This window comes from Anabrus simplex, chromosome 6 (assembly GCF_040414725.1).
Source record: "Anabrus simplex isolate iqAnaSimp1 chromosome 6, ASM4041472v1, whole genome shotgun sequence".
Taxonomy (NCBI): Eukaryota; Metazoa; Arthropoda; class Insecta; order Orthoptera; family Tettigoniidae; genus Anabrus; species Anabrus simplex.
This window is the reverse complement of record NC_090270.1, coordinates 245,556,968-245,583,018: the sequence shown is the minus strand read 5'-3', so window position 1 is coordinate 245,583,018 and position 26,051 is coordinate 245,556,968. Positions and strand designations below refer to the sequence as shown.

At 40.7% G+C, this 26,051-nt stretch overlaps 1 protein-coding gene across 2 annotated transcripts in view; it reads left to right on the top strand.

Moving 5' to 3' along the window:
• Nucleotides 1–26,051, top strand: part of LOC136875693 (leukocyte elastase inhibitor) — an 86,652-nt gene that overhangs the window by 32,782 nt on the left and 27,819 nt on the right. For both annotated transcript variants that reach the window (XM_067149251.2, XM_067149252.2), the window contains 2 exons: nt 20,955–21,168; nt 22,650–22,864. In XM_067149251.2, coding sequence (XP_067005352.1) covers nt 20,955–21,168; nt 22,650–22,864 — 429 coding nt within the window. The remainder of the gene's footprint in view (nt 1–20,954; nt 21,169–22,649; nt 22,865–26,051) is intronic.

Here is a 26,051-nt window from a genome sequence, read left to right as displayed (position 1 = left end):
TTTGCTTTACCCTAATGTAATGGCATTATGACAAATATTGCTTACAGGGAAAGTTTGAATGGTTTTGAGGCTAAATTTATAAATTTTCTTTCTGTTAGTAGGCTGCAAGTTAAAAGGAAAACTGTCCAGCTCTTAAATGTAAATTCATTGAATCGTGTGTAAGGAATGTGCCGATATTTTTGTTGACAAGTGTTTTAATATGATGATACAATGCTTTAAAATGAGAAAAAAGAAAAATCTTGCCGTGAACGCTCAGACAGGAATTCTAAAGATAAAAAATGTAATGCATAAATGAAAAATCAAGCTCTTTCACAGCAGTCCATTTCACATCTTGATTATATATCTAATTTCAGTCTTTAAATGATAACCTGTTAAATAATTCTTCATTCATTTATCCAGAATTGCTTTAGCAACTTTGAAGTTAATATCTTAGTAACACTTTCTTTCTAGACGTAATTTATTTATCTATTTCCGTATATACATTTCCATTGATATTTGATTTTAGTGCGAATTTTCAGGTCAAGCCACTAGAAGCGCCACTTGAGACTTGTCTCCCATTTTAACAAGGCTAAATCCGGAAGTGTCGCGTATTGTCTCTACTGTATTTGCTCAGGTATCAAGAAAAGGTTCGCGTAGATTATGTAGCACCACGATCTGTGTCCAAGAATATGGCAGCTGATCCAGCTCACAGCATACCTATGCCCCACTTATCAAGAAGGTCGCTGATTTAGCACACAACTTTATGGCCATAAATATTCGCAAGATACGTATTATGAGAAAAATGCTGCTACCTTCGGTGACGTTACCATGTGTAAGTAGCCTTGCTGTGACCTAGGTGAAACGCCAGTCAAAGACAGTGGAAACATTTTTAAAACACAGCGCCAGTCGTACCTACTGTATATAGAAGACAATGTTCTGGCACACGGTAATGACGTGAGGTGGATGATGACAAAGATGAGATAGGTGACAAACACTGGTTACCACGGTGATAAGTTTTCTGTCCTGTCATGAATGTATATACAACAGTACATATGAAAATCCATAGCCCGTTTCCTGTCATTCGATCAGATCAGGGATGGAATGAATGAAGCCCCCACCTAGCGGCGAGGATAGGAATTCTGCCGGTTGCCGAAGACTGTCGCACTCCTCTGAGACAATGATTCATGACAGGGAAAGCGAAGTACCCGGAGAAAAACTTGTTCCCTACTACGCTTTGTCCAGCACACATCTCACATGGAGTGACCGGGATTTGAACCACAGAACCCAGCGGTGAGAGGCTCGTGCGCTGCCGCCTGAACCACGGATGCTTTGCCAAGAACATATCCACGTTAAAAATACATTAATAACATAGTTTGTTACAATTTGATACCTTAATTCAATCCCAAGTAACTGCAATGTGATGGTGATGCCTGAGATACATTCTTCAACAGTTACAAATCCAGAGGATACGAAACATCGCATAGAGGCAGCCTGCGGTAGGATTACATCAGACACGCTGCGCCGTGCTCCCCATTCATTATGCGGCCGATTACAATTGTATGCGGGAAATAATGGACAACATATTCAATATTTTATTGTGCAATTGAATGTGTACAATTCTCTGACAAAGGTATTCCACTTCTTCTTCATCTTCTTCTTCTTAATCTGTTTACTCTACAGGGTTGGCTTTCCCTCGGACGCAGCGAGGGATCCCACCTCTACCGCCTCAAGGGCAGTGTTCTGGAGCTTCAGACTCTGGGTCGGGGAATACAACTGGGGAGGATGACCAGTGCCTCGCCCAGGCGGCCTCACCTGCTATGCTGAACAGGGTCCTTGCGGGGGGGGGGATGAGAAGACTGGAAGGGATAGACAAGGAAGAGGGTAGGAAGCGGCCGTGGCCTGCCTTAAGTTAGGTACCATCCCGGCATTTGCCTGGAGGAGAAGTGGGAAACCCCGGAAAACCACTTCCAGGATGGCTGAGGTGGGAATGGAACCTACCTCCACTCAGTTGACCTCCCGAGACTGGGTGGACCCCGTTCCAGCCCTCGTACCACTTTTCAAATTTCGTGGCAGAGCCGGGAATCGAACCCGGGCCTCCGGGCGTGGCAGCTAATCACACTAACCACTACACCACAGAGGCGGACATTCTTACAAGAACAAAGTTAATACAGTGTTGGCATGTGCATGGACTGTGCTGTTTATTTCTTAACAAACCATTCATAATAAAATACTAAATTACATCATCACTGTTCTTCTTTCATTCTATTTTCTCCGATAGACTCATGATTGAACTGCAGAGGAGTGTATCTCAAGCATCAATTTCACATTAAAATTATTCGGGATAGAAATGACATATTAACGTGGGTTTGAACCGCACTGTTGGCAGCCCTGAAGATGGTTTTCCGTGGTTCCCCATTATATCACTGTTGACAAGTTGTTTTACGTCGCATCGACATAGATAGGTCTTATTGCGACGATAGGGCAGGAAAGGGCTAGGAGTGGGAAGGAAGCAGCTGTGGCCTGAATAAGGTACATCCCACAGCATTTGCTTGGTTTGAAAATGGTAAACCACGAGAAACCATCTTCAGGGCTGCCGATAATGGGGTTCCAACCCACTATCTCCCGAATACTGGATAATGGCCGCACTTAAGCGACTGCACCTATCGAGCTCGGTAAAAGGGGGTTGTACTTTAATTAAGGCCACGGCCGCTCCCTACCCACTCCCAACCCTTTCCTCTACAATAGTCACCATAAGACCTATATGTGTCGGTGCGACGTGGAACAGTAATTAACTGTAGGATCAACTAGTTTGGAAGGTGTAAAGTCTGGGAAAACAATAAAATACCTTGGTGTAACCTTCGAAGATGAAGCTGTATTCTACCAGACCAAATTATTACCAGTTTAGAAAAAGATCTGGATTCCTTGTCAGTTTCCCGTTTAATAAAAGCAGACCGAAAGTTAAATATACTATAATAAACCAGTACATACGTGGTCCAGCTTGACTTACCCACTGCAGAGTACTCCCGTAAGCAACATTCCATCACGTTTTCTGGCGGATAATGACAACATTTTGCGATCAGCTGTGAAGGCTATAATAGGATTAGCACACGACTGCTCCTGAGAGATGATACATGCACCAGGAATGTATTATTATTATTAGTCTATTATTATTAATAATAATACTTCCATACATTTTTGATTAATTGTATCTACTAATTTTATGAGCTCTTCTCCTGACGTTCTGTCTGTGAGAGTTGTTTTTAAAAATTCCTTGTTCTTTGAGAAATATTGGCGGTGGTAATGTTCGGTTACTCACCTTGTACAGAACTGAAAATAACTGGGAGAGAGTGATGGTGATGATGATGATTGCTCTTACGAGGGACGTACTGTAGGGCATCGACAGTTTGTGAGGTCAGTGCATGTATTGGTCTTGTAATATCGGACGCATCTACTTTCTTTCCTTCTTTCTTTCTTTCTTTCTTTTTTTCTTTCTTTCTTTCTGTCTTAATATGCTTACCCTTGGTTTTTCCCTTGGACTCAGCGAGGGATCCCACCTCTACCGCCTCAAGGGCAGTGTCCTGGAGCGTGAGACCTTGTGTCGGGGATACAACTGAGGAGAATGACCAGTACCTCGCCCAAGTGGCCTCACCTGCTAAGCTGAACAGGGGTCTTGATGGGGGATGGGAAGTTTGGAAGAGCTGGACAAGGAAGAGGAAAGGAAGCGGCTGTGGCCTTAAGTTAGGTACCATCCCGGCATTTGCCTGGAGGAGAATTGCGAAACCACGGAAAACCACTTCCGGGATGGCTGAGGTGGGAATCGAACCAACCTCTCTACTCAGTTGACCTCCCGAGGCTGAGTGGACCCCGTTCCAGCCCTCGTATGACTTTTCAAATTTCGTGGGAGAGCCGGGAATCGAACCCGGGCCTCCGGGAGTGGCAGCTAACCACACTAACCACTACACCACAGAGGACGCCTCTACCACCAGGCTATATCCAAACTCGTTGTGAGGTACACCTTGAATAGGCCTCTTTGTAATACCCAGCATATCTATACAGTTTCTCTCATCCTTAAATCCCTGGAGTTACTGAATGAGCGACGGTTTCCTGTACTTCTCATGCCATTTAACCTAATGCCTTAACTCGCTGGCTAAGCAGTGGTTTCGTTTTTCTTTTTATATAATCCAGCGCTTGAAACAAAGGAACTGGCGAAAAATAAATGAAAACTGTTTCATGAGAGTCGAAGCGTAATTTGTACTCGATAACAACAGTAATTATGAAACGGATGCGGATGGAACCAGAGTGGCGAGCTTCTTAACGTGATCTAAGGCGAGTCACGGCCACCTGAGAGCAATATCGTGCGCTTTAAAGCGGAACCACAGTTCAGCACACAGCAGAAATAAAGTCCCGAAAACACATGCCTTGGGAGTGAAAATGATTCTTTTTTTTTGCTAGTTGCTTTACGTCGCACCGACACAGATAGGTCTTATGGCGACGATGGGGTAGGAAAGGACTATGAGTAGGAAGGAAGCGGCCGTGGCCTTAATTAAGGTACAGCCCGAGCATTTGCCTGGTGTGAAAATGGGAAACCACGGAAAACCTTTTTCCGGGCTGCCGACAGTGGAGTTCGAACCTACTATCTCCCGAATACTGGATACTGGCCGCACTTAAGCGATTGCAGCTATCGAGCTCGGTGAGTCAAAATGAATAATTCGATTTGTTCCCCTTGTGTAAATTGGTCTTTGGACGCCGCAACCTATACAGACGGAATCTTCTTTTGAAAGTATGCACTCGCCCTGCTGCACGTAAACAATAGAATGGGGACAATGGGTTTGTGGAAGTATTCGTTATATTCTTTCGCGGTATTTCTTTTTGCGTAATAACAAGAAACGAAATATACCGGGTGAGTTGACCGTGCGGTTAGGGGCGCGCAGCTGTGAGCTTGCATCCGGGAGATAGTGGGTTCGAACCCCACTGTCGGCAGCACTGAAGTTGGTTTTCCGCGGTTTCCCATTTTCTCACCAGGCAAATGTTGGGGCTGTACATTGCCAGGGTAAAATCTGTCACTTGGATATGTAGGGGGGGGGGGGGAGGGGGGAGGGCAAAATTTACCCGGTATTATTTTCATCTCTAATGAAGTTTTTAATATACAATTCCTGTAATATTACAGTATTGAGATACGTTAACAATGACTGCACTCACAAACAACAACAAAACAACAAAGAGAATAATGAAATTTGCAATGTGTATAGCAACAGTTAAGTCATAAATCATAGGAACATTATGAATGTTCTTTCATTCACTTTCACTTTCACAGTTGGTACAGATAATAGTTTTCGTAGAATGAGTCTTGCAGACGTATTTGGAACATCTGCAACAAACCATTGTCACTTTGGTCATCTTGTCTTTGTCCTTCTTAGTGTGAATGGATTTCAAACACTGGTGACATCTTCCTCTTGTGTATGATGGAGCAGAAGCAGTTGTTGAAGTAGCACTGGGTAATGACCTTCCAAGGACACTTTCCATAGCTGAAATGATAGGCCTAGGTTTCTTCAAACCAAGCATGTTGTTTGCTCTGTCTTCTGCAAGTGGTCTTAAAAGCTGTTGCCCCAACTCTAACATGCACAGCCTCCTGAGATTCAGTTTCTTTTTATTCCAGTCAGGGTTATTTTTTATGAATACGGTGCAGGCATTTATACACGCAATATCTATTAGGGTGAAGAACACAGAAAGTGGCCATCTTCTCGTACCTCGTTTTACAGAGTGATGTCTTGCCATTTGGTCAACACTATCTACACCTCCTTTTGTATCGTTATAATACAAGTTGATCTCAGTTAGCTTTTTCTCACTAGAATTGTCAATTTTGTCATCACTTTTCTGGGTGGAGACGAGGAGGAGATTTCTCGTGGGCTTTTGGCGGAGGATGTACGAAACCAGAGTTACGGGCGGTCTTTGTGTTCTTGGGTCCGTGAATAAGAACTTGGAGGAATATTTCTCACAGCCCTGGGTTTTCTTCTGCTCCTCTGGTATGTGACGACGATTGCTCTTCAATGTCCCTGCTAAGGTGAACTTTGCTTCTTCAAATAACTCTTCTGCCAATTCAATTGATATGTAATAACGATCTCATAAGTGCCAACATTCAAAGTGCAAATGTGTGAATCCGACCATTTGACATTATTAAGATATTTTGTCAGATAGGAAATATGTTACATGCACGTCTAAGGGGGGGGGGGGAGGGAGGGAAATTTCCCCCTCAACAAAAGTATATTATAGGAACTTTAAAAAAACACACATTGGAATAATGACTATGTGACATCTTAGTAGACATCTTATGTGAGAACTATTTAAAATATTGCTTTTCTGGCTTACAAATTGCGCATTTTATTCATAAAATGAGATAACGCGGGCAATTTTTGCCCCCCGTTGGTAGTTCTATGGTTAATTAAGGCCATGGCCGCTTCCTTTTCCCTCCTAGGTCTTTCCTATCCCATCGTCGCCATAAGACCTATCTGTGTCGGTGTAACGTAAAGCAAATAATAAAAAGAAACGGAATATACACACGGATGTTTGTTAACAGAGATATATTTTTGTTCTGGGGTCTATCTAGAATGCAATTAGCGTCATCAGTTTCCCCGACTCCATTGTAACCTTGGCAACCAGTGTTCGTCTAAGTATACAATGCCAGTAGCGTCATCTCACTGTGCGGTTTTTTCCAGTAACTAAGAGCTTTAGAAAATCTCTTATAAAGTGAACCCCGTCCTACTCCTCAGTCCAAAATTGTGAAGATATTTTTCTTTCTTTTAATGTTTCAATATTCTTGTCAGTAAACAACAACAACAAGTTAGAAAGTAATTAAAAGGCAAAATAACAATTTAAAGTAATTGCCACGTAAGGAAATACCCCAGAAAGTAAATATCGCCGCCCGATGCTCTTCTTTTCTCTTTTTTGTAATGGCTGATCACTGCTGCCAGCCTGCCTGGTTACATATTAAAATCATCAGACATAACCATAGCAAACTAACCTCAATGTAAACACCGATAATGAATGTTTCCCTACCCTAGTAAATGATAAAAGATAAGATGAAATAAATCAAGATAATTATGAATATCTCCTCAATGAGGAATTAAGGAAATAAACACACTTTCTCACTTAAATTATCTATCTTTATTTTGATATACAGTAGGCGTACTATAACCATATTCTTGAAAAGAGGGGCGTGTTAAATGATGCAATTTATTTAATAAGTCTTTGCAGTGTGATTTTCGAAAATTCCAGACATCCAATGACTTCCCTTTCTTTTGCGCGAATATTTCCTTCTCTCTTCAATACCGGTAACCAGTAAGGAGAGAGATTATTGGGCATATTTTCAGCCTGCAGGCGGGTTATATCTTCAAGCTTATCAGGAAACATATAGGAATACTAATGTGCCAAGCTCCGTGAACGGAATTTAGGTCAGCTTTCAAGTTCACTGCGGATTTGAAAATAATAATGTTATAAGTTCTACTGCCAAAATTTCGTCCCGCAAGAGTTATTTCATGTACCGGTAGATCTAGACATGAGACTGACATATTTGAGCACTTTCATCATTTCACACAAACTATATTATTAAATGCATTATCCGAACATGCCACAATCCTACTTACCTGGTATTAGCCAAATAGATTTACAATCCCACAGAAAAAGAAAATATGCTTTAAATATTCTCGCAAATGTATCACTAGTGACTTTAACGGCGATGCGGTGGCAACACGCACTTCACGCTAGAACAGTGACTGAACGTTGCCAACGTGCCAGATTAACGGTAAATGTGAGACGTCGTATCGGCAAGTAGGGTCCCTAAACTGTATGGTTACCGACACTGAAAAAGACCCAACAGCAAGAAAAGTAACCATAAATCAATATCTTAATATTACAGGGGAGAAAGGGTAAGGTTGCACCCTTAGGGTACGTCCTTACACGGAGAGGACTTTAGAAAGGGATATTTACAATCATAAGCATTCGAGCTAAGTAAACAATAGTTTACAAGACAAGACTTGCTGCTTTTAGACTATCTTTGGTTTCATACAGATGCCTCTACTAACGAATGTTTTGCTTCAAAGGTGATTGAATCATAAACTGTAATTTCATGCGAATATGAAGGCAAGAAACCAAAGCTTTCAAGACAGAAATTATACGTCGGAGGGGATTCAAACCCTCAACTTCCAACGTCAACTTTCGATGGCCAATCGGGCCAAAAATCATCGTCAGTATACCTCTTATTATACTTAAAAGCTTAGTAGCTTTCACACCACGTGACACTCGTTGCCCTTAATTCGGAGAGTACCAACATGCAACCCATATATCAGAAGGATACAGAAAAGAAAAAAAAAACAGTAACCGAAGTTAATACTAGACGGCCAAGAAAGAGAAAGACAAAAGATTAATAGAAAAGCTGAGAACCAAATGGAATGGAGTGCTGATCCAACTCAAGCAATCCCGTGACATGACTTGGCATAAAACCCAAAGGGGTGGAAGACCCGGTGACTAATAAATAGTTATCACTCCGTCCCTTAAGAGGACGGTGGGCGTCCTAGACGGTAACGTCGTCTCTCAGGCCAGTGAGATTTGATACGGTGAAGGGGAAGTTCGGAGAATGGGAGAGGTTGGCGACCGTGGCCAATACCAGGAACTGTCCCGTTATTGGCCTTAGTGCAGGAGAAATGGAAAACCACGAAAACCATTCTCAGGACAACCGACGGTGGGGACAAGCCCCTCTCCGTATCCCGAATGCAGAGGCGTAGAGCCACGGTATAGCCGTGGCCACCGCTTCTCTGCTCGGTTGATCGTTCGGGGCGTATTCTATAGCTGTCGGACCACGGACCGGCTGCGGCCACTTGTAGACCAAGGTCCACTCTGCAACCGCTGACCGGGCCGGTGATGTAGAGGATGAGCCATACTACGTTGGTAACCATGACAAGAAGGAAAATGTTAAAGTCCAAACTGCAAGATATAAATTAAAGGAATAGGAAAGTTAGTCACTAAAAGAGAAGAGAACAATGGAAACGAGGGTCCACACTCGTAGATCCTTAAGGATTACATGACACCCAGTAGGGTAATTAAACTCCGCCTTCAGACATCCTAGAAAGCTGCATATTACAAGCTAACAGAATATTAAGAAGCCCTGAATCTCGAATCCCATGCGTGTATTTGTCAACAAGGATGGAAATATAAAAGGTTGATTTTTAAAGAGATACAGATTTTCAGTTGCGACACTTTTGTATTCCGGGTGTTATTTGTCTTTAAAATCATGCATTGGGTTTGTTAGAATATCTAGATTAGCGCTTAGAGCAGTGCGAAAACTTGAACGATTTGAGGTTTCATTCAATATCTCTGCAACTATTTCAGAATTTTCCTTGAAATTTCATCCAAATATACATTATTGCTGAGTGTTTCGTACACTTCACAAAATAATGATTTTGATAAGAAACAACTGGTTATTGACAGCTTTCGTTTTTGTTTTTACGAGTTGCTTTACGTCGCACCGATACAGATAGGTCTTATGGCGACGATAGGAAAGGAGAGGGCTAGGAGTGGAAATGAAGCGGTCAGGGCCTTATTTAAGGTACAGCCTCAGCATTTTCATGGTGAGAAAATGGGAAACGACGGAAAACCATCTTCATTGTTGCCGACAATGAGGTTTGAACTCACTATCTCCCGAATACGGATACTGACCACACTTAAGACATTGTAGCTATCGAGCTCGGTGACAGCTTTTCAAAACGTTGTTCCTAATATCTAAAAAAATTAAGCAAAAACGGGTAAATGTTTGATGCTCTTGAAAGCAGAGATTTTCTTCCAGAGGGTGAACCACTATGAGATTAACAAATACTGTACATTTATGCAGGTTTTAGAAAAAAATCACATTTTAATTTTTAAAGTATATTATAGTGTCTTTACGTCTGTGACCCCTTCAGTTTCTTAAATTAAAATGGTCATTTTGATACATCACCTACATTTTTGGCTGAATGGTCGGCGTTGAACCCTTCGGTTCAGAGAGTCCAGGGTTCCATTCCCGAATTCTTCTGGATCTGGGACAGGATGTTTCTGTTTGTTCCAACACTCTGCCGTTCATATTCACGCAGCACACCACACTACCAAGCACAACAGGAACACACAATCGTGAATTCATGGGAAGGGCATCCGGTCATAAAACAGAGCCAAATCCTTACGTGCGACAGAATTCACACCCGCAACCCCGCAGGTGTCGGAAAAGCGGTGGAAAACGAAGACCATTATGTTACATCCTAAAGAATTTCTACATCTAAAGAATTACACAAAACTCGAAGTGAATTTACCAATTAGGTTTTGTATCATGAGGTCAGAATAGATTGAATCTTGTTTTGTTCAGTGACGAGAGAGAAAATTGTTTCAACTCGAACAAGAAATGCCACGATGTACAGATTAGTGTTGTGCTCATTGAACCTACTCTTCTGACCGGAGCATACAACTTTTGAATAGGACCTATCAGATGAACCCGTTAAACTGAATCATTTAAAAATTAGTACAAATTCTGTGATATAGACAAATTTATCTACAGGAAGTGAAATATCATGAATAAGCTGAGCTGAGTTTCGCCTTTTTAAGGGAAGGATGTTGCTGGGTTGACCACATCTAGTTTTTCGCGCGGCGTTTGTTGACACTGTCCGGCCACTTCCCACAATGATAGCATTCCTGTGTGCAAAGGCGGCCGGGGCATGTGCTAACCACTATAACCCACCTAGTGTCGAGGTTACTGATAGTGGAAGCCTTTGCCTTACACCCGTCTGAGGGTCTTCATGACCCTACGGTGATGACCTTGCTTAGCTTCCTTATTTTATGTTCTGCTTTATGTGTGTATAAATGTATGACTTTCCTTCAGAAATGTCATCATCATCATCATCATCTGTTTACCCTCCAGGGTCGGTTTTTCCCTCGGACACAGCGAGGGATCCCACCTCTACCGCCTCAAGGGCAGTGTCCTGGAGCTTCAGACTCTTGGTCGGGGATACAACTGGGAGAATGACCAGTACCTCGCCCAGGCGGCCTCACCTGTTATGCTGAACAGGGGCCTTGTGGAGGGATGCGAAGATTGGAAGGGATAGGCAAGGAAGAGGGAAGGAAGCGGCCGTGGCCTTAAGTTAGGTACCATCCCGGCATTCGCCTGGAGGAGAAGTGGGAAAACACGGAAAACCACTTCCAGGATGGCTGAGTGGACCCCGTTCCAGCCCTCATACCACTTTTCAAATTTCGTGGCAGAGCCGGGAATCGAACCCGTGTCTCCGGGGGTGGCAGCTGATCACGGTAACCACTACACCACAGAGGCGGACTCCATCTGACATTACCTACTGTAATACAGTAAGACACCGTTTCTGAGGTCACATGTATCCTACATTTACAACATTTTGTAACGCTGAAACAACAAATACCTGGTTAGACTAATAAGAAATAGACAGCTGAAACAAACAGGTTTCACATCTAGTAGATGAAGTGGTGCGAATAAATTCACGCCCACGACGTGGAAAGGGCGCCTTTCAAGCTGACAAATGAAAACGATTGTTCGTCCATTTCTAGGATCGTAGTATGTAAGTGTAAATTGTTTCTAGAGGATCCACTGCAATCGCTGTTGACGATTAAGATGCCAGATACCATACCACCTGGACTACATTTACGAAATAAAAAACATACGCCTTAACCCAGGATCGACCACTCGACCTCCTGCATGCTAACCCAAAACTCTACCCACTGCACCAACTGTACAGTACGACCAACTTCTTCTGACAGAGGTACTTACCCTACATGTGGTTACAATGTTGCCAGATTGCTATTCTTCAACGTCGTTTTTCTGCCGGATATACTCGCAAGACGAAATTTTGTAACAGACATTTTTTTTTTTTTTTTTTTTGCTGGGATATGAGGAGTCGGAGTGCGCGAATCACGCTTCACCCTGTATAGGCACATCCAACATCTAGTGTCGATAGAAGAGACCGAAACAAGTGAATTTTGGTAAATAATTATGACCTGAGGTCCGTCTCTGTGATGTAGTGGTTAGTGTGGTTAGCTGCCATCCCCGGAGGTCCGGGTTCGATTCCCGGCTCTGCCACGAAATTTGAAAAGTGGTACGAGGGCTGGAACGGGGTTCACTCAGCCTCGAGAGGTCAACTGAGTAGAGGTGGACTCGATTCCCACCTCAGCCATCCTCGAAGTGGTTTTCTGTGGTTTCCCACTTCTCCTCCAGGCGAATGCCGGGATGGTACCTAACTTAAGGCCACGGCCGTTTCCTTCCCTCTTCCCATCCCTCCACAAGGCCCCTGTTCAGCATAGCAGGTGAGGCCGCTGGGACGAGGTACTGGTCATTCTCCCCAGTTGTATCCCACGACCAAGAGTCTGAAGCTCCAGGACACTGCCCTTGAGGCGGTAGAGGTGGGATCCCTTGCTGAGTCCGAGGGAAAAACCGAACCTGGAGGGTAAACAGATGATGATGATGATGAATTATGACCTGAAAGGAATTACTGATCGATAAAATCAGAAACAGTTCCGTACAGTAAGATTATAAATTAATTATGCCCCTCATTCTTCAAAGCCATCAATATTATATATTCCATTTAAAAAAATCGCCGTTGCACGGAAAAGCAGAGAATTGTGGGTGCAATTTTGGGCTTAGAGGACGAGAGAGAGAGGGAGAGTACAGATTGTTTGGTTATTCCCCTTTTAGTAGCCTCTTACGACACACTGAGGGTACAGATAACGTATCCTTTCACTCCACCCACAGGGAAGATAATGAGTTCCGATAAGTCGAAAGCTAAATGTAGCATCCTGATCTACGTCCAACAATATGGCAGCTGATCCAGCTACACATCATTCCCATACCATGTCACAAGATGGCCGCACCCATCACGGTCTACATCCAACAAAAAGATCGCTGATTTAGTACAAAATTGTATTATGATCATCATAAAAAATAAAAGCTATTGTTAACAGTGCTGATGGCTTGATAATGTATTAACGTTAACAATAGTCTATACCAGCACACATTAAAATATTTTAATTTAAAACTGGGTTTCGGAATCTTAGTTCCACCATCAGTGAATAATAAAAATTAAAATATTAAAATCCACATACGTAATTGTGTCGTCTTGATTTTAAAATGTAGAGGACAGTTGTACTTAAGCACTGATAATGGAACAAAGATTCCGAAAACCGGTTTTGAAGTAAGGTAATTGCATGTGTGGTGATATAGATTATTTTTAATTTTAATAAGTGTACAAAATGTTATGGTCATAAATATTCGCAAGATGCGTTTTATGAAAAGTAGGACTTGCTATCTGTCCAGTGCACATAATTTTATGTCCAATAAAGAATGTTCTCTTCCGTCCGCGGTGTTCAGAATTTTACTTACCGGTAACTTACTGTTTTCCTGAAGGGCCGATGACCACGATGTTTGGCGCTTTTAAACAACAACAACAACAACAACAACAACAACAACAACAACAATCATCATCATCATCATCATCTTCATCATGAATGCTTTCTCGACAAAAGTATTCGCTATTGCGTTGTTTACAGCCTCTCGTTTTAGATAGAGTATAATACGTCCAACGTCTACATCTTCCAAAAACATGTCTTTCCGTCCACCAAAATGGCTCCGTTCTTCCATCCCTGTGACGTACCCTACACTATTTGCTTGGTTACGACGGTGTTGCTTTTTGTCTACGCAAAGCGCTTCGTTTTTGTCCACGGAAAACTGTCCACGCTAAATTGCTTACGTTATTTCATGATAGAACCCCAGCCCAAAAATATATCCATGTTAACATGCCATGACGTCAGAATGCACTGTCTATGTTGTGACAATACACGGTACGCTTAGAGCAGAGCGAAAGTTTATGAGACTCCAATGCAATCCGAGAAAGACCTCATCGCTCGGATACTTGCAGCTGCCTACTCTCAACAACACATGGCTGGGGCCTCTGAAAATGTACGAAAAATAATGGCACATCGTTGCAGAGTGTGTATAGAAACAAATGGACACACTTTTGAATAGTCTTTGTTAAAAATGACAATTAAATTGACTAATACTACTTTTATTCTAAACCAGAAATTGTTATTTAATATATAATTCCAGTTTCTCTAATCTATCATCCCTCCAAATTTAAATATTAAATTTTAATAGATCCAATACTCTACTCATTTTTATCCATTCTTATTCAATGGCTGATTGTTACAAGTCTCTTATAAATATATTTTAAATATCGGATTTCCGTACATATTACTCTGGAGTCTGTCTAAAACTACATCCACTAAAATATCATCAAAATACGCTGACACTTATCATGAGAATTAGACTTACAAATACTCTTATCCTTCCTGTGTTTTCCTACTGTTATGTAGTACTAATATTGATGCCACGAGAACAACTAAAATGATTACAACTTGCTATGAACTCTTGTATTAGATTTATCTTTTCCTTATTCTATGATGTTCACGTTACCCATTCTTATCGTCTAGTTTCCCTTCTAAAATTTGAACGATACAGCAACCCCCATGTGGCGATATTATACTCCGAATTTGATGTTGTTTTTGAGTTTTGTGTAGACATGGATGTGACTAACAATGAGTGTAGACGCCTAGTGTGAGTACTGACTAACTGAATGATGTAACTTTTTGCCTTTAGTATTAGTGTATTCGCGGAAATGCACTATTTGTATGATAAAATTGCTGTTCAAGTCAACTGGCAGTTGAATGTTTGTTTACTCTACTTGACAAGTATAGTATATTCCATGGATTCGATGTATTTTTGAACGCTCATTTATATTAAGGTCAAGGAGTAACATGTACTACCAATCCATGGCTTCTTGAACGTAAGCATAATTGTGGTCAATACGTAGGCCAAACAGGTAATAGACTATCCAACAGTTGTGTGTTGTTCGCTGCTCAGTTATATACCAGTATGAGTGTGTGTTATAAATGCAGCAAGGCTGTATCCAGACAAGATATTAATGCTAAAATTCAGAGCGTAAAATGTAATAATTTGTATCACAATAGTTGTGTTAATTTGAAAGAACAGGATGTGAAATACCTTAAGTCTTCCCCTCCGGACTGGAGATGCCGTTCATGTGACTATACTAGACGTTGTAGCATGCACGAAATGGAGGGTATCAGGCCCGATCAGGTGAAATATATACGTACTACTTATGTTGATAGACGAGGCGAGGGAGTATTTTGTTTTTAAAAAATGCTATTTATTCCGGGCGTTGACCTGAGAAGATCGTTTGCCGCTACTTTGCACCATATGTTGTGAACCTGCGTGTATTTGGAAATGGCGGAAGTGTACAGTGTTGAATGTGAGGAAAGGAACATTTAGGACGACACAAACACCTCGTCCTCAGGCCAGGGATATTAATCATTTACAATTAAAAACCCCTGACCCGGCCGGGAATCGAACCCGGGGCCACCAGATGACAGGCGGACGCGTTGTTCCCTACACCGCGGGACCGGACAGGTGAGGGAGTTGAAAAAGATCAATAAAGAAAGTGAGAGAGACTTGAGTAAATCATGAAATCTTGCACATGAAAAGTTAGATGAAAATTGTGACTTACTGCGTAAACAGACTGAGATTATCAACAATTGCGTAGGTACTGAATATTAAGGAATTGCAAAGGGAGAATAATTGTTTAAAGAAGCACATCACTGAATTAAATATGAAAGTATAAAATTGTGAACAATACTCTAAGATGAATACGACTGAGATTCATGGAGTTTCAGCAAAAACGGGGGGAAATATTCTTTGCACTGTTCAAGATGTTGGGTGCGCGTTACAAGTAGACATTAAGGAAGGATATGTTAATGCATGACATCGACTTCCTTCGCGTTCTGACACTCAAATTCCTCCTATTTTATTGTCAAGTATACTCGTTGGTGTTTTAAGGAGGACCTGATCTCCAAGAGACGTATGAAACGCAATCTAGCTACAGTTGACCTTGGTTATATTTTCGGCAACTCTATATACATAAATGAAAGTTTGTGTGCAGAAAGGAGGAAGTTGTTGTCGAAGGCTAGGGAAGTAAGACGGAAAAATAATGCCAAGTTCTTATGGACACGTAATGGTAAGATCTTTATAAGTATGGGAGAAAATACTCAATTTTTCACTATTAATGATGATGACATAAAAAACATGATTGTTAATATTTTTAAGGCTAATGCAAATTGTAGACTTGATATTTATTACCAGAATGTAAGAGGGTTACTTAATAATGTGTTAGCAAGTAATAATGATATTATTGCATTTGGAGAAACTTGGTTGATCGCTGGAATTTTGACTCTGAAACTTTTGATAGCCAGTACACTGTTTATAGAAAAGATAGAGGTCTTCAAGTAGAACGAAAGGAAAACTGGTGGTGGGGTGCTTATCAGTGTGAAATCTGCATTGACCTCAGAGAGAATGTTTTAGTGTTTGGAATTTTATAAACACTAAAAGAAGCAAAGTACCTGTAATGTTCAAATGGAATATGGTGGTAAGAAATTTAGCCAAAATCAAGATATAGTAAACGCATTTGCAGATTATTTCAGATCAATTTATGTCAAAGATAAAGAAATGTCAAGTCGAACATTCAGAGTTACCTGCAGATTAAAAGAATTACGTCTAATGAAATAAGAACAGCTATTAAGAGGTTGAAAACTAAAAGATCTGCAGGCCCATATGGTATTCCTCCTTATATACTTAAAGGCTGCGGAGAGATCTTGATGACTACGCGTAAGTGGAAGCATACTAAGGCAACTCCAAGATTTAAATCCGGTAAATAAAATTTGATTAGTAACTATAGATCAGTGACGGTAATATCAGCACCAGCAAAGTTACTTGAAAGCATCTTATGTATTAAGATATTTAACCACGTAAATATCGTTATATCTATAAATCAACATGGTTTTATGCCAAAAAGATCTACAGCAGCTAATTTCTGTGAATGTGTGCAGTTTGTTTCCAATGAACTTGAAAATCGTTCGCAAGTAGATGCTACTTACACTGACTTTCAAAAGGACTTCGTTAAAGTTGATCATTATTGTTTGATTCGAACACTGCACCTGTTCTATCTTTATTAATTTCTTACTTGAAACATAGACACCAGTTTGTAAGCTTCAGAAATATTCTTACAGTTTCATTGTTATTTCTGGCGTACCTCAAGGTTTGAATTTGGGGCCCCTAATGTTTCTACAATTTACTAACGACGTTCCTACTGGAATTAGGTATTCTAAAATATTACTATTTGCTGATGATATAAACATGTATAGATCTGTTAATTGTATCTCTGATTATATACATCTTCAAGATGATTTGAATTTCTCGGTGAAATGGAGTGAGGAGTATAAATTACCTTTAAATACAAACAAATGTAAGAAGGTCACCTTTTCGCGAAGAAAAAGTGTATATATATATATATATATATATATATATATATATTTCCATATTCAATTAAAGAAAATGAATTAGTAAAAGTACATTAAATTAATGATTTGGAGGCATTGATATCCAATGATTTGAGTTGTGTATCTCTCTTGTCAGCAAGGCATATAGAAACCTTGGATTAGTAATAAGAAACTCACGGAAATTCAGTAAAAAAGTCATCATCATCATAATCATCATCTGGTTCGGTTTTTCCCTCGGACTTAGCGAGGGATCCCACCTCTACCGCCTCAAGGGCAGTGTCCTGGAGCTTCAGACTCTTGGTCGGGGATACAACTGGGGAGTATGACCAGTACCTCGCCCAGGCGGCATCACCTGCTATGCTGAACAGGGGCCTTGTGTAGGGATGGGAAGATTGGAAGGGATAAGCAAGGAAGAGGCCGTGGCCTTAAGTTAGGTACCATCCCGGCATTCGTCTGGAGGAGAAGTGGGAAACCACGGAAAACCACTTCCAGGATGGCTGAGGTGGGAATCGAACCCACCTCTACTCAGTTGACCTCCCGAGGCTGAGTGGACCCCGTTCCAGCCCTCGTACCACTTTTCAAATTTCGTGGCAGAGCCGGGAATCGAACCCGGGCCTCCGGGGGCGGCAGCTAATCACGCTAACCACTACACCACAGAGGCGGACCAGTCAAAAAGTCTTTTGTTATATTATACATTTGTAAGATCCACTTTGGAATATGCATAAATTATTTGGAGGCCTGCCACCAAGAAACACATTTGCATAATTGAAAGAATCCAGAAGAAGTTTTTACAATACATGTATTTCAGACAAATTCAATATTTATCTTATTATAAACTTATTGAAATATTCAGTTGTGAAAGGTTAGATTATAGAAGAGATTTTCAAACATTACTATTCCTTTATAAACTTATTATATTAATAACAAAATAGATGATATTGAATTATGCAGCAAACTATTATATTATACTCCTAGGCAACCTGCAGGAAAATTCAGAAACCTATTTTATTTAGCGCGAGCAAATACAGACAGTCACAAGAACTCTCCTCTTTTTAGATCATGCGAATTATATAATAAATTATGTCCTCTTGGAATTGTTATGTTTCGTGATACGCTAGATGTACAGTATTTAATGCATCTTGTAGTATGCTAAGAAAAGTTATGAATTAATTTTAGGCCTATAACTGCCATTTTGATAACTTTATATTATTATTTGTTGCTTAGTTGTTTTTATTTTCTCATTTCTATTAAGTTCCATGCAATTATTTTAATATCACAACTAATAATGTACCTTTTTCCTTTCGTATCTAATAATTGTGTGGTTTATGTAACATAATTAATTATTTACTAAACAAGGTTACAAAATTACCATATGTCTTTAATATAGCATCTGGATATATAGATGTTATTTTCTTTTCTGCATTCTAGTGGCCTTGTTGTGTGAATTGTATGTTATCCTTCTTGTTTTTATTTCTTTCCTTCTTTCTTATATGTTAAATACCTAATTTCTAGTGTTTGTGTATAGAATGTATGAGTGAATAATGTAATTAGACTTACCGTCTGCATGTTTACATTAAATAAATTAATTAAAATATATTAATTGAGAATGTCCCCTACTAATCTTCACAACTGAATTTCTTATCCTCTTTCCACCAGCATAACACACGCTCTGGAAGCAACCTTACTATCACTCTCAGCAGGTCAACAGCATAACTTATAGCCGTTCCTTTGTTGTGAATGGAGTTAGACATTAGAACCATAAATAGCTTTCTTACTTTTTTTTTTTCACGTTGCACCGACACCTTCCCACTCCTAGGCCTTACCTATCCCATCGTCGCCATAAGACTCTTCGGTCCCTGTGTGACGTAATAATAATAATAATAATAATAATAATAATAATAATAATAATAATAATAATTTTGTACTAGCTTAATTTTATTGAATATCCATTTGCTGTATTTGGTCATGACATTACCGTTGATAAATAGTCCGACTCATTGGCTGAATGGTCAGCGTTGAGACCTTCGGTTCAGTAGGTCGCTGGTTCGATTCTCGGCTGGCTGGGGGATTTTAATTGTCTCTGATTAATTCTCTGGCCCGGGGACTGGGTGTTTGTCCCAACACTTTCCTATTCATATTCAGACAACACACTACACTACCAACCACAACAGAAACACGCAATAGTGATTACATCCCTCCATATAGGGTTGGCCTCAGGAAGGGCATCCGGCCGAAAAACAGGGCCAAATCCATATGTGCGACACAGTTCGCATCCACGACCCCACATACTTGGGAAAAGCGGTAGAAGAAGAAGAAGAATAATAAGATTATCGTTGATAAATGATATTTTCCTTTCTAGTTTGGCACATTTAAGTAAGAATAATAATTTCGTGCTGCTATTTCTAGTCGAGTGCAGCCCTAGTAAGGCCTTCCGATGAGGGTGGGCAGCATCTGTCAAGTGTAGGTAACTGCGTGTTATTGTGATGGAGGATAGTGTTATATGTGGTGTGTGAGTTGCAGGGATGTTGGGGACAGCAAAAACACCCAGCCCCCGAGTCATTGGAATTAACCAATGCAGGTTAAAATTCCCGACCCGTCCGGGAATCGAACCCGGGAACCTCTGAACCGAAGGCCAGTACGCTGATCATTCGGCCACCGAGTCGGACACATTTAAATAATACGTGGTAAACCGTTTGTTCCTCATTATCACACGTGCAAATCGGCTGTCTTTTACTGTGAAACGATAGAAATATGAGTTTTGTTTTCTGTGTCGTGTTAATATACAGTAGTGGTTATATTTCCGGTTAACGGTTTTTGCCATCCTAATCTATTCTTCACACTGGATGTTGTCACTGTACCGCTGATGGTCCTGTTCCAGTAATTTTCAAACTTATTTTTGCTTATTTTCTACAGGTCATTTAACTTAACAATGTCCGGCTCCATGGTTAAATGGTTAGCGTACTGGCCTTTGGTCACAGGGGTATCGGGTTCGATTCTCGGCAGGGTCTGGAATGTTAACCATCATTGGTTAAATTCACTGGCACAGGGGCTGGGTGTATGTGTCGTCTTCATCATCATTTCATCCTCATCACGACGCGGAGGTTGCCAAAGGGCGTCAAATGTAAAGACGTGCATCTGGTGAGCCGAATATGTCCTCGGACACTACCGGCACTAAAAGCCATACGCCATTTCATTTCAACTTAACACTGAGTGGTTTATGATCGTAGCTGACAGCTGCTTTTTGATGTTTGTTACGCCAATTTTTCTGCTCTTTCGCTACCGTCGTTCCCGTTGTGAGCCTCAATCCAGGTGTAGTGAACAATCCAGTTAAGTGTTTCTCGTTGTCTTGTTTCCTCTCTGATTAATTCTATTAGGCTGTGAAGCAACTATAGGCGAACCTAATGTCATTCTGCTACCTGTGCAGAAAGCTGTTTTTTATGGTTATGAAGCTGTTGATGTGATTTAAAATATTCTTAACGCCTTTAGAATCACGAACTGTTCTTCTCGTATGCCTGGAGTATATTTATTTCTCTTGTTTTTAGAGCACAGAAGGAGTCACACTCGACATTGCCAACAAAATGTACGTCCAGAAAGGCTTCAGAGTGAAGGATGAATTCCGTAAGACCGTTGTGGATAACTTCCTCTCTGACGTCGAACAAGTGGACTTCACGAAGAATCCCAGAGCAGCTCGATCCCTCATCAACCAATGGGTGGAAGAGAGAACACAGGGCAAGATAAGAGATCTGGTCTCGCCAGGTAAATAGCGTCACTGCAGATATATTATTATTATTATTATTATTATTATTATTATTATTATTATTATTATTATTATTATTATTATTATTATTATTATTATTATAACCGAACGGAGTGCCCGCGTGTATTAATGCGCTGTGGATATGGAGCCAAGTTCTGCATTCGGGACACGACTGGGTTCGAGCCCCACCGTCGGCTGTCCTGAGATGGTTTACCGTGGTTCCTCACAGATCCCGGCAAATGCCGGGAGAGTTCCCATTCATGTTACACATCCGATTCCTTTCACCTCCTTATCCAATTTCGTTCACCATCTTTCATTTTAACTTCATCAGCTCCTTAAACGAGATTGGCGTTAGAGAGGGCATCCGACCGTAAAAATATGCCATTCATTTCATCTCACATCATCCTCTAGCCCGTATCAGAAAACAGGACTACGGTAGATATATTATTATTATTATTATTATTATTATTATTATTATTATTATTATTATTATTATTATATATTTCGACTCATTGTCCGAATGGTCAGCGTTGAGGCCTTCGGTTCAGAGGGTCCCGGGTTCGGTTCCCGGCCGCATCGGGGATTTTAATCGCGTCTGATCAATACTTCTGGCCCGGGGACTGGGTGTTTGTGTTTGTCCCAATACTTTCATCTTCATATTCAGACAACACACTACACTACCAATCACGACAGAAGCACGGAATAGTAGTTACATCCCTCCATATAGGTTTGCGTCAGAAGAAACATCTGGCTGTAAAACAGGTCTAAATCCACATGTGCAACACAGTTCGCACCCACGACCCCACAAATGTGGGAATAGCGGAAGAAATTATCATTATTCTTTAGCTTTGGATTACACAACAACATTTCATTCCATCATCAAGGTGCTTTTTCCTTAGTTTCACATTACTGCTAAAAACTTTTCTGCCTGTGACTTCTTAGTCACTCTTCTTAGGCGTTTTTCATTGCGGATCTTTTATCCCTGTAATTTTCGTCCTACAGCTCACTTTGTCCCAGTTTAATGTTTAGTTTAATATTATAAAAATGCAGTTAGTGTGTTCATAAACCTGTACTGTATTATACAATGACGCTACATAAAGGGACTTTTCAGCCTCAGTGGCATGTAAATAATTAATAAATTCACTTCAGTTCAATTCAATTCAATCTTCCTTTGTAATGTTCGTCCTTTGGAAGTCAGGGTGCAATTCTTGAAGAAAACGATGTTCTCACTTCCAGTTTTCAAATAGGATGAACATTCTGTTCGCTAATCTGTCAGTCCGTATTCTTTTCTGAATACTAAAAGGCATTATGATAAAGATGCACGTTATTCTTATTCCTGTTATAGTCATTTAAACAAGAAAGAGTCCAGTTATTGAATCAGACTACGTTACTCCGTTGAGGAATACAGAACATCCATTCGTTTTTTATGTACATATTCCATAGCTTATATTCTCAAATTATAGCGTCTTACTCCTTTCAGGAACTCTGAGCGGTTACACGTTGCTGGTCCTGATCAATGCCATCTACTTCAAGGGCGACTGGCAGAAAGCCTTTGAAGAGAGTTCTACAGTGATGGCTCCTTTCCGACTCACGCGGTATGTCTTTGTAAACGTTCCTATGATGCAGCAGACTGGGACGTTCAGCTACGGGGATTTCCCTGAACTGAAGTTCAAGGCGCTGAGATTGCCCTACAAGGTAAGAAAGGCCTCAGGCCATCACGAGCTGATTCTTTCCTTAAATGTCAGTAAGTTGTTGCTTTAAGCATGACCTCAACTTCTCTCACGAGTAAAGCACTTATAATTAGCTTTCTGCTGTTCGCAACTTTAAGCTTAATCTCGGAGAGCTGTGCGAATCATCCGAAGGAGGCATTTAATTCTAAGAGGAGTGAGTGTATACTTGAATGAAAGAATGATGTAAAAGGAATAGTAATAATGCTAAATTATTCAAACTCTTTAGGTTTTCAATCGTAAAATTACCAGCTTTTCGACCCAATATGACAGTGGCCTCATCAGTTAGATTATCACAACTTTACAAGACGCTATTCTCCGGACCACCTTTTGAGCAGACTAAAGCGGAAGTGACGTCATTGTTTCGTCACACTCGCCGTGGTTGCCAAATGAACCGGCGCGCGCGATTCAAAGTGGTACTCCACCACTATAATACAACACAGCTCACGGATTGAACCTCGAATGAATTTAAATAATTAATACATTAACGTATGCGTGTTAGAATCCCATACAGTTTTTTTTAACGGCTTACATCTTTAAACAATTAATTTACTGAATTACATTTTAAATGTGAAAACCTACAATCTGTTTTCCAGTCAGTGACCGGGTCAGGGATGGAATAAATGAAGCCCCATCTTGCGGCGAGGATAGGAATTGAGCCGGCTGCCGAAGCCTGTCTCACTCCTCTGGGGCAATGATTAATGACTGACAGATGAAATTAAATGATACTGAAGAGTGATGGTGGAATGAAAGATGACAGGGAAAACCGGAGTACCCGGAGAAAAACCTGTCCCGCCTCCTCTTTGTCTAGCACAAATCTCACATGGAGTGACCGGGATTTGAACCATGGAACCCAGTTTTGAGAGGCCGACGTGCTGCCACCTGAGCCACGGAGGCTTTCACAGTTTTAATGTACTAACTACAATTTCACGCTTAAAGCATTGCGAACGAATTCTTTTGACATAAACAGTAAGCATTACATTCATTAAATTATTACTATTATTATCAATATGTATATATATAATATTTTATTATTTATTACTCACTATTATTGTCTAAATATATGGCCTGATTCCTGATTGAAATGAGCTGCTACTCAAGGGCGATTTATGAATAAGCGAGAGAAGTGAGGGTTATGTACTCGTACTGGAATTAACTTGAAACTGACAGATGAAGTTGGGGATCCAGGCGAAAACTTGTCCCACCTCCGCTTTGTCCAGCATAATTTCAATAAATAAATTAATTAATGGAAATATATTTTTGTAAAAAATATTATTACATATTATTATTATTATTATTATTATTATTATTATTATCATGCAGGAGATTTCAGCGTTAGCTTACCTTGTGCCGCAGTAATTAATCTGTGTCACTATCGAGTGGCTGCACACCCAAGTCAGAATCAGAGCCGGGTTCAGCACACGAGGTAAACTAATCCCGCCGTCAATACTATTCGCTCGGAAATGCTTATAAACAGACAGAATCATATTTCTCTCGCCGGACGTAAAAATCTTGTGTTTCTTCTTCAACTGCTAACAGTCTGGTGAATTTTTGTTCGGATCCATTGCACAATAATATCCAATAACGAGTAAGAAGAAACCTACAAACGTACAAGACATATCAATAATTATGAATTAGCACACAATACGCACACACACTGTTTTTGTAAAAGTGAGGCACACCCGATAAAATTCTCTCACTGCTGTTTTAAACAGACTATGATTGGAACTGTGCCCACGTGCTCAGGACATCCACCGAGTGATTAAGTATGGCAGCTCCGCATTGACTGCACCATTGCCAAAACTCGCTCTGAGTAGCGGACCCCGCTTGCCCCCTCACCTACCGTGTGACAACACCGTAGGCGCTACCCCTGTCGCCCGCGCTATCCCCTGGTCTATACACTCACTTCCGCTTTAGTCTGCTCAAAAGGTGGTCCGGAGAATAGCTGTAGTGTGTGTTACGAAACCAACGCAAGTCTCCTTTGTAGGGCAATTGAGCCAGAGTGTACTGGAATAAATACGTACCTCCGCTGATATAAATGTCTACCTTTGGGTTCTGCTTCAAAAATGTAAGTAACCAGAAGGGAAACATAACTTCATTTCACCGATTAGGTATTCAAGGCCTTTAGACCTTTCAAATGGTGAAATTAGTAGCGTTTCACCCCAATATGGTGGCGGGCTCGTCAGTTGGAGTCTTGGTGACGAGTGCATTGGGACACCACTCCAGGCTTCTCCTGTAGGACAGTGCAGTAACGGTCCATTAGGGGAAATACGTACCTTCACTTGCATAAATGTCTGCCATTGATATACAAATATCAGTAATTTCCTTTACGTGTCAGTAAATAGACAATCACAAGGCGAGCGTAAGTGAGCACCTTCATATACCATCGGATGGACCGTGTCTGAACCCGCCAATCTGGGCTTCTACCATTCAACCCACTGACCTCAGCTTTAAAGAACTACAGGTAATAATTCTTGAGCAGAAAAATGACAACCAGGAGAGAAAGTGAATCCTGCGGGAGAATAGTAAAGAAACGAACATCAGATCAGGGAAATAAATTGCAGGATAGTTACGAGTATTCTGGTGAAGAAAAGTGACTACGGTGAAGCATTAGGAATAGAAAACTGACCTTCAATACAGGAAAGTGAATTTTATGTGAGAGCAAAGTGGAACCTGGTGAAGGCAAATAGAGCAGACACGTGAATTTAAGGACAGAAAATTGATTTTCAATGAAGAGAAACGAATTCTCGATGAGGAAAATTATTTTATGTTCAGGAAAGTAAATTCTAGGAAACCGAAGCGAATTTTGGAAGATAAATGTATTCTTGATGAGGAAATTCAATTTCAGCGCAGGAATAGGATAAAGGATTTCAGATGAACAACGTGAATTGTAGATAAGAAATGATTGCAGATGTGCAGAAAGTTATGGCCATGAAATTGAAATGAATTGTGGCAAAGGAAACTGAACTTATGAGACGAAAACTTTATTGTAAGTCAATGAAGTGATGAAACTGGAGAAAAGTGAATTGTGGATCATAAAGGCGAGTTCCCGAGGAATATGGTAAATATTAGACCAAGAAATTGAAATTTCGGACAATAAAATTAATTTTGGATAACGAAAGCTAATTCTCAACTCCTTCAGTGTCTGGATCGTT